The sequence below is a fragment of the Nicotiana attenuata genome, unplaced genomic scaffold (assembly GCF_001879085.1).
Source record: "Nicotiana attenuata strain UT unplaced genomic scaffold, NIATTr2, whole genome shotgun sequence".
Taxonomy (NCBI): Eukaryota; Viridiplantae; Streptophyta; class Magnoliopsida; order Solanales; family Solanaceae; genus Nicotiana; species Nicotiana attenuata.
Genome location: NW_017674623.1, coordinates 70,838 through 80,523, shown reverse-complemented (window position 1 = coordinate 80,523; position 9,686 = coordinate 70,838). Strand labels below are relative to the sequence as shown.

The window sequence follows — 9,686 nt, the reverse complement described above, 5'->3', positions numbered from 1 at the left end:
TAATATGGTAAAAATATTTTTTTAACTTTGATGTATAGCAAAAAATATTTAATTATTTTAACGAAAAAGTAAATGTTTGACTTTACTATTATAAAAACAAAGTTTGATGACCATATATAAATATTGACATTTCATTTTTTCCCACAAAAACCTTTGTTATATAAAAGAACCAACAAAAAGATAGTAGAAAATTTCGCAAGCTAAAGGTACAACCCCATCAAGCAATAGAGCCATAGACCAATAAAAAGAAACTTGGTTTCAATTTTTTCAGTGGAAAGGGTTTTAGGTTTAACAGAGCTGCCATGGAAGAACATCTAGTGGAAGACGAATCAGGACACAATCCGAGGATACGAGGTAGACATATCAAGAAAAGAGCCCTCAAGAACAAATCTCTCACTGTCTCTTTTGATGAAAAAGACCTCAAGTACCCTTCTTCTATGAACTTTTTCCTTTTTGTGCTATGCTTTGTTGTTTGATTTGTTAATTTGAATTTGAAAAATTTGGGGTGTAGGGATTTTGTGACTGGTTTTCATAAGAGAAAGAAGAAGAGGAGAAAAGAAGCACAACAGCAATTGGAAGAAGCCCATAGGAGGAAACGTATTGAGGCCCGTAAAAAGGTTCAATCTTTATCATACCCTTTTGAATTCATTGGCTTTAATTGCAATTTAGTAGTCGGATAGTATTAAAAACTTAATATTAACTAGTAGCAAAATGGGTTGGAAGTGATGTACAGATAACTGGGGGAGGTAGTAGGTACCTAGTGGAATAGCGCGTAACATGGCTCGGACACTACTATTAATTAAAAAAGTGATGTCCTGATAATGACCATCTTACAATTTGATAATTTTGAAAAAAATGAGAAGTTTTACTTTAGGATATACTCCCCATATGGTTATTGCGTATTGTGTGCCTCTGTGTGGTTGGAGATTGTGAAACTAGGGAATAAGATGGCATGACTTTGAAAAGCATATTGATTCCTCTGTTTATGGCTTCTAAAGCAAAATGTATGTCAAGGGTTTTAGAAAAATAAAATGGGGTTTCAGCTGAACAAGCAAAATTGTGAGTTATAATGATTCGGGCTCTCTTTTTCTGCGAAATGGCAGATTTGAGGAGGCTCATTCAAGAAAGGCAGAAATAGACTGAATAATACTACAGTAGTTTAGTAGGTAGGACCCCCCTAACCGGGAGCCTAACAATGGCTGTTTCCACCTTCATCTTTTTGTGACTCAAAATTCCAAGCTCACGGTCAAATGTGCTCATATTTATGGGAAAAACATGATGTTACCACGTTGGTCAGATATTGATCGACTGCTTTACAGGGATAATCTGTTTCGTTATCTTGAGTTCTTAAGTTGAGTAGTGGTAGTCTTATGCTTAAGTTAAAGGTGATTTGTCAATAAGCAATCTAGGTTAATTAGGGAGTGCTCATTTCCCATCAACTAGATAATCATGTATACACAAATATCCACTCTTAATGCCAAGAACACCTAGAAATAGATAATAGGAACAGTGTGTGCAAAGACATTCTAAAAATTGACTTACTCTTTGTACTTCTTTTTTCTTCCTGAGATTAGCACGTGGTTAAATATATTTATTGCTTTTGAAGTTCCTGGCTGTTTCAGTGATTGCCTCGAATTTGCTTTCTTTATAATGGTGATCATTCAAATGGTTGTTAATTTTTTGATTATGGCTAAAGTGCCTTAATACCTTTTGTCCTCCTGACTGTGTGAGTATCAAAGTTGTTTCCAGCGTAACAGTGCAGTTAGTAAGTGATCATAAAATTAGTTGTTACTTTTATTACTAATAGCCGTGTTAATATAATCGGAATACTCATGGCGGCTTAGCTTACTTTTTCTCTTGCTTTTACAGAGAAAGGAGGAAAGAGAATTTGCTATCTTTGGTGGAGCTCCGCCTGATTCAGGTGCTGCAGCTGATGAACCTGATGAGGAACTTGATGATGAAGAGGAAAATGAGCCTAATGCAACAGTCTCAGGTATCTCCTAATGACATTACTGCAGACCTATGTTGCTCTGACTCGGATGCGGATCTAGAGGTCGGATTCTTCATCACATAAATTTTAGGATTCGGGAGTATGGAATAAAGCGCGGATACAGGTGGTGGAATACGGCCAACAAATGTATATTATGACATATATAAGTATATACTTCGATTACTTGAAGTTATTGAACTAAAACTAAGAAAATTTAGTTCTTTATAAATACCTAATATTTTATGCATAATATATCTCGTATGATTTGCAAAGCGTTCTCATACTTTATATAACACACAAAATCAAACCAAATACCTAATCAATCTATACTTCTCGGTCATAGATGTAGTCAAAGCACCAAGGATTTTGAAGAGTCCCCGCAACATAGCTGCAAACTTATCTGTTTCTGACTTCTATCCAGAGCTCTCCTCGGGAACAATCCCACCCTCATCGGAAAAGCTCAGATTCCTATTGCGGAGGGTTTCTTTTAATAGTCATCAACTTAAATGTAAATACCTTAAGATGTTGTGCAAGATATCAAAGGCAGAACACAGTGGCAAGGGGAAGGATTTGAAACCTAGGCACCTTTCGTTGGCTCTCCTTGCATTGTGATATCACATGATAGAATCATATACATAGCTGCTTTACTTCACTCTATACAGAAAATGAGAATTCTGTATTATAATCATTGATGCATATGCCTTTAGTGAATGTATTATATCTGCATTATAGTCAAGTGACTGAATAGATATTAGACATTGAGCATTGGGAATTTCTGAGAGTTAGGCTTGCTCCCGTATTCTTGGATCTTTCTTGTGCAACTATTAACAGTGGTGGTTGAAAAAACACTACTCCTATTAGTTACTGGTATGTGCGACTGAGAAACAAAAAAAATATTGGTATTGTGTAAGGGGTTTGTCCTCCTATCACAACGTAAAGTTAACTTGATAGTAAGGATATATGTAGCAGTAGGGGCTTAAATTAGCAGTTTTAGCACGATGAAGATTTTGGAACTTAACCTGTGTATTGGTTTTTCTTTCTTGTTAAAAAAGGGACTACAACATATGACAATGGTGATGTGCAAGTTATCGTGACAACAAGTGAGATCTCTCGTGAAGAAGACTTCCCAGCTCAAGGGCCACCATTAGCTGTGCTTCAACATGATGGAGAAAGTAAAAACAGCAAACAAAACATTCCGGTAATTAAGAAGAAACCATTCAAGAAAGTTGCAAAAAAGAGATCTCGGCCCAAGCCGCAGAATAAGAGAGATAAGAAGAAAGGTAAAAAGAAGAACAAGAAGCACACATGAAATCTCTTTTCAGTTCAAAAGAAAAGGAGAACAAGAAGCAGTAGCAATTTTGTTTCCCTATCCCCTTCACCTCCTAATGAAAAAGAGAGAAAAATGTCTCACCCTCTTGTAGAGATGCTCTAACCAGTGACACCTTTTTTATTATGCGAATGTTGTTCGTGTATTTTCTAGTATCTTGCTTATGTTATGACTAAGGTTTTTTCAAAATCATTAATCTGGGCAGTTAATTTTGTCAATTGATTATTTATAAGATCTTGCATTTGATTTATTCTTACTAATTTCATGATACACTTGGATTTCTTTTACGCAAGGTACCACAGCTACTGTTTTGAGCCATGCTAAATGTTGTCAATTTTTGTACATCAGGGAATTATTGGACCAGGACCGTTGTAATTATGCAAAAAATTGCAGAAATATGATACTTTTTGGGGTGATCTTTAACTTTTTACCCCTGCTTGCCCCATCGCCGGAACTTCAAGGTTAAAAGTTAAAAGTGTTGTCCATGAGACAATGAGGGGTAACACTTGTTAAACATGAAATGAGCAAGCGGGGACACAACACTTGTTAAACTTGAAGTTCTGCCTATGAGGTAAGCGGGGACAAAACTTGTTAAACTTGAAGTTCTGCCCATGGGGCAAGCGGGACAAAATTCAAGACCGACGGTATCTCTTTTTCAAATCTTGGGTCTTTCTCATCATTGGTGAAAGCTTCTCAAAAAGGGAAGATGAAGTTATTACTAAATAGGAGTAGTTCATAAAGGATTGTTATTACATAACTCAATTAGCTTCACATGCCCCTTTAATTAGTCTTGGATCAAAATGTTATACCTTTGGCACCTTTTTCTTTGGGCTACCTGCTCGGTGCGCATATCGGAGTCTTAATTGATCCGACTCATTAAAGGGTAAAGCGCTTTATAGCAACAAAAATTCATTCTTAGAGCTCGTACTCAATCGAGACCTTTGGTTAAGTCTATACTCTTTCATTTTAATGCCACCCAGCGACAAGATCATTAGCTAAAGTTAAATAAATAACACATCTCACAACTTCTTATGTATGTTTTAGTGGACTAGTTATTTTTGGTACAACTCACTGAATAATAAAACTGGCTACACGTGTCTTTTGTATAACAAGGAGAGTTAGGTCGATAATTTAATCCATGTTTACTTCTTGTTCCCCCAACAGTCAAGAACAACTAGAGGAAATGAGGAATAGCTGAATTTACTTTCTAGTGCAGTCACTTATAGGAATGACAACGGGGCGGTACGAGTTTGACCTGTTGCCGGGCCGGTTTAAGATTATGCGGGACGAGTTCAAATTTTTAAAAAACTATTAGAGGGGGCGGTTGCAGGTTACGTACAGATGACCATTTCTTAGACTATTGAATTCCAACTTAGAGCTCCTCTCCTTACAGTCAAGTGGCTTTCACTCCTTCTACTCTAAACTAGTGTGTGCCTATTTTCCGCTTTTTACAGTCTTTCTCTTTCTGGCTGCTACGCTCCTTTCTTATTCTTTTTTTCTCTCTCTCTAAAGTGAGTGAAGTCAAGCTAGCCTCAGCAAATCGGACATAAGCAATAGACCTCGTATTACGCAGCGTTGACTCTGTTGCAGGTATGAAGTGAGTTCCATACCATGAAAAAGATTTCAATGGAACCAGGAAGACAACCCACCACTGGAACTCGCTTTGCTCTCGCTCCGCTCGTTCCCACCTGTCTTCTTCTTATTAACAGTGGAGGTAGGAGATCCAGTTAACGAAAAGTCTAGGCTGCAGCTGTTCAAGCATCTCAAAGTCTATTTATAACGATTGCTATTTCATATCGGGGCTTCTACTAAAGGAAGTGGTGATCCCTAGCTTGAGATTCAAACTCCGGAAGCAGGTAGGAATAGGGCAGTTGCACTAAGGAAGAGAGCTTGGGATTTGATAAAGGTGATAGGACAGGGTTCCAAACCCGCCTTAGTCTCAAATTGGGCGGAAGCTAGGGACATTACTATATGAATGAGACTTCATCCTTATTACATTACAAGCGATACTTCAAATTTCAAAAATGCTCCTCTAGTCCCGAGCTTGGTAAATAAGGCTTTGCCCCAACTACGAAAGAAAAGGATGGGCGCAACACTTTATTCTCTTCTACCGCTCTTTGTTTACTTCTGGCCTTCCCGAACTCCTACACGGGCGGCGTCAGACCTTGGAGTAAGCTCCTTTCCACGGGCAATCTACTCAAGAGTTTAGGCCCCTAATTCGGTCTATGCCTGGGCTGCTGCCGATTTAGTTGCGGGTTTGTTGCGTGTAGCATATTAGATCAAGCTAAGTAGCTAAGGATATGAAGCTGAAAGCTTATCTTACACACATTTAATTCTTGCACAAACAATTTTTTGTACGTAGCTACTAAAGATTACAAATCTTATGATAATAATCTAGAATCTTAAATATGTAACTTCCCCAAAGTACTTTTGAGGGAAAAGAAAGTTTCGCAAAACAAATATGTATTCTCACTATTTTTCTATATATTAGAAGAGCTCCCGGTTTCGACGTGTGAGCTTATTGGCATTAAATTTGTATCAAAGGGTTATTTGGAGTTTATTCAATAGCTAACACAACGTGTCCTCCGAACCAAAGTTGAACAGCCACCGCATCAGTTGTATACTTGTATTCCTCTTCGATACTTCTCGATGGATTGTTCCCCTGAAAATGTGCTATTCTTGCTGAGATGTTCTGTCCTCCAACGCTTAATAGGGACTATGATGACGAGGAAGACTGGTTTCAGTCAATTTTCAAGTGAAGAAGATGCCATTACAATCAATACTCCCTTCGGTCCATAATAAGTGATCAATTTTTTTTGGACACACCCATTAAGAAAATACTAAATTCTAGACGAAAATAGTTAGTGTGAGTAAACTACCCTTCATTAAATGTTGCACCATAGTTATAGTAGCACTTACTTCTCTTCTCAAATGTGAGGAGTAAATGACTTTTTAAGAATACATACATAAGAGTAATTTTGGAAAAATAAATTGAATTTTTTTATTATATAAATGGACACTTATTTTGGACCAAAATAAAAAAGCAAATTGGTCACTTATTGTACGCCGAAAGGAGTATCATCTCTTTGTACAGAGAATTGGAGGGCCTATCACATAGGAAAGGTAAGCAAGTGTTAACCTAGGTGTTTTTCTTTTTCAATTCTACACCCCGTTTTCCTGTTCGCTAATGGTAGCTAAAAGCTACGCCCTTCTTCTATTGTGATGCAATTTCATGAGCTTACCTTGATCATATTTTTTTATGGGACCTCAATTCTTGAGATGGTTAATCTAATTTCTATCCTAACCTTCAATTGAACCTTCAATTTTCTTTTTAAGATTAGAAAAATAAAGTTAAACTAGATAACTTCATCTTGATAATTTATAATAATTGATGATGCATGCTAGAAGCTCTAGTTCTCTCACTTATGGAAGCTACTTTCTCCCTCTTCATTCTCTATGCTTTTTTTGCTTTTCCTCTTATTCTGCTCTTTATTTCTCCATTATCGTCAAAATTTCTCTATTTTTGTCTCAATTTATCTAAGGTCTACAACAAAAGAAGTTTATTCCTTTATGGGACCTCAATTCTTGAGATGGTTAATCTAATTTCTACGGACAGTCGACGGCAAGTGGGAACAACCACAGTCAGGTTTCAGGCCTGTTTGCAGTGCCGTGGTCAAACGCAGACCAGACCTGTCTTCAAGCCAGGTGATTCATTACCCAATAACTTCGGCCAGTTCTTCGACGACCACCACCAGCCCTACCGTCTCCGTCGACGGTACCAGGTTCTATGTTCATGTCTCATTGCACTTTGTCTTAGACACACTTTGTTTAAATTTGTTTCATTGTTCGTAGTGTGTTCTATACTAGTATTGAATAGTAGTGGTTTATTTGCTTAGATCATTTAATTATTTGATTTCACTTGTATTGTTTAGACCTTTTGTATTTGCTCCCGGCCCTATTCGTAGTGTCTAGGGTATTTAGTTTCACATATCTTGCTGATCCTGAGTCTTTAATTTATACTTAGTTAAGTTGTTGTGGTCTTAGTCCATATTATTTTATTCACCGTATTAGTGTCCCCGTAGTTGCAACTTGTATTCTTCTAGTTTGGTCTGTTGCCTTGTGTGTGTTAGTGTTTCCCCTTAGTCTGCCATAGGTATAGTGGTTGTGGTCTGGGATGGTTGAGTGAGGTCATGTCCTCGGGGGGAGCGGGTGGTAAGGCGGGAGGTAGGGCAGAGGTTAGGGGGCGGGTCGGGAGGCTAGGGAGGTAAAGGAACACGGGTGTCCAGTGGTTGAGAATTGGGTCATGAAACGTAGGTACATTGACGGGAAAGTCAATAGAGTTTGCAAAGATCCTCCAGAAGAGGAGGGTCAATATAGCGTGTGTCCAAGAGACAAGGTGGGTAGGGTCGAGGGTGAGGGACACGGACGGGTTTAAATTTTGGTACTCAGGAGTCGAGAAAGGTAAGAATGGAGTGGGTATCTTGGTGGACAGGGAACTTAGAGAGTCTGTGGTTGAGGTTAGATGAGTGAATGATAGATTGATGATTATTAAGTTGGTGATTGGAGAGTGCACTCTAAACGTTGTTAGCGCCTATCCGCCGCATGCGAGCCCAGATGAAGAGGTTAAACGACATTTCTGGGAGGGGTTAGATGAGATTGTGCGCCAGGTTTCGCCTGCTGAGAAGCTATTCATAGAAGGGGATTTCAATGGTTATATTGGGTCGACCACAGGTGGTTATGGCGAGGTGCATGGAGGCTTCGGTTTTGGGGAGATGAACGGAGGAGGTACCTCGTTATTGGACTTCGCTAAGGCTTTTGGGTTAGTGATTGAGAACTCTACCTTTCCGAAGAGGGATGAGCATTTGGTCACTTTTCGAAATGCGGTGGCGAAGACTCAAATTGACTATCTCCTCCTCAGGAGGTGTGACAGAGGGTTATGCAAGGATTGCAAGGCGATTCGAAGAGAGATACTCGCGATGCAGCATAGACTCTTGGTGATGGACATTGGTATTATGTTAAAGAGAAGGAACAGGTATGCTCGAGGAAGACCGAGAATCAGGTAGGGAGCCTTAACTAAGGATAAAGCCCAAGAGTTGGAGGGCGGTTGTCGGCTATGGGAGCTTGGAGGAGCAGTGGTGACGCGAGCACTATGTGGTCTATGACAGCAAACTGTATAAGGGAGGCTGCGAGAGAGGTGTTAGGGGTCTCGACGGGCGTCTCTGGCAGTCACAAAAGAGACTGGTGGTGAAATGAAGTGGTCCAAGGTAAGGTGGAAGTGAAAAAGGCGGCGTACCTGAAGTTAGTGGGGAGCAAAGGTGAGGAGGAGAGGCGAGTGTGAATGGAGAGGTATAAGGTAGCTAGAAAGGAAGCTAAGCTGGCAGTCACAGAGGCTAATACTGCGGCTTATGGTCGTATGTACGAGGAACTAGGGGAAAAAGGTGGGGAGAAGAAGTTATTCCGGCTGGCCAAGTTGAGAGAGAGGAAGGATCAGGATTTGGACCAAGTGAGATGCATCAAGGACGACTATTGTAGATATTGATGGAAGATTCCCAGATTAAGAGGAGATGACATACTTACTTTCATAAACTTCTGAATGAAGAAGGGGATCGAGATATTGTGCTAGGTGAATTGGAGCATTCTGAGAGTCACCGTGACTTTGGGTACTGCAGGCGCATCAAGGTTGAGGAGGTCGTGAGAGCTATGAGTAAGATGAGTAGGGGCAGAGCGACCGGGCCTGACGAGATTCCGGTAGAATTTTGGAAGTGTGTGGGGAGAGCAGGTTTGGAGTGGTTGACTTGGTTGTTCAATGTTATTTTTAAGGCAAAGCGGATGCCGGATGAGTGGAGGTGGAGTACGATGGTTCCATTGTATAAGAACAAAGGTGATATCCAGAGTTGTAACAATTATAGGGGTATCAAATTACTGAGTCACACCATGAAAGTGTGGGAGAGGGTGGTTAAAGCGAGGGTGAGGATTTCGGTGTCTGTATCCGACAACCAGTTCGGGTTCATGACGGGTCGTTCTACTACAGAAGCTATACACCTTGTTAGGTGGTTGGTGGAACAATACAGAGATAGGAAGAAGGACATGCACATGGTGTTTATTGACCTAGAGAAAGCATATGACAAGGTTCCTAGAGAAGTTCTCTGGAGATTCTTGGAGGCAAAAGGCGTGTCGGTTCCCTACATTATGGCGATTAAGGACATGTATGATGTGGCTAATACTCGGGTAAGGACAGTTGGAAGCGACTCTGAGCATTTTCCGGTTGTTATGGGATTACACCAAGGCTCTGCGCTCAGTCCGTTCTTATTCGCCCTGGTGATGGACGCGCTAACACACCATATTCAAGGGAGGTACCATAGTGCATTC

General features: G+C 39.9%; 2 protein-coding genes across 2 annotated transcripts; both read left to right on the top strand.

The window, feature by feature from the left end:
• The first annotated feature begins 227 nt into the window (after positions 1-227).
• On the top strand, positions 228-3,563 carry LOC109219028 (ribosomal RNA-processing protein 17). The gene is made up of 4 exons (XM_019383429.1): positions 228-424; positions 512-617; positions 1,870-1,993; positions 3,043-3,563. The coding sequence occupies exons 1-4, from the start codon at positions 303-305 to the stop codon at positions 3,297-3,299; spliced, it is 609 nt and encodes a 202-aa protein (XP_019238974.1). The 5' UTR covers positions 228-302; the 3' UTR covers positions 3,300-3,563.
• Positions 3,564-7,858: 4,295 nt separating this feature from the next.
• Positions 7,859-8,380, top strand: LOC109219026 (craniofacial development protein 2-like). Its single transcript, XM_019383426.1, has one exon. It carries the CDS (start codon positions 7,859-7,861, stop codon positions 8,378-8,380), a length of 522 nt encoding a protein of 173 aa, XP_019238971.1.
• The last annotated feature ends 1,306 nt before the right edge of the window (positions 8,381-9,686 follow it).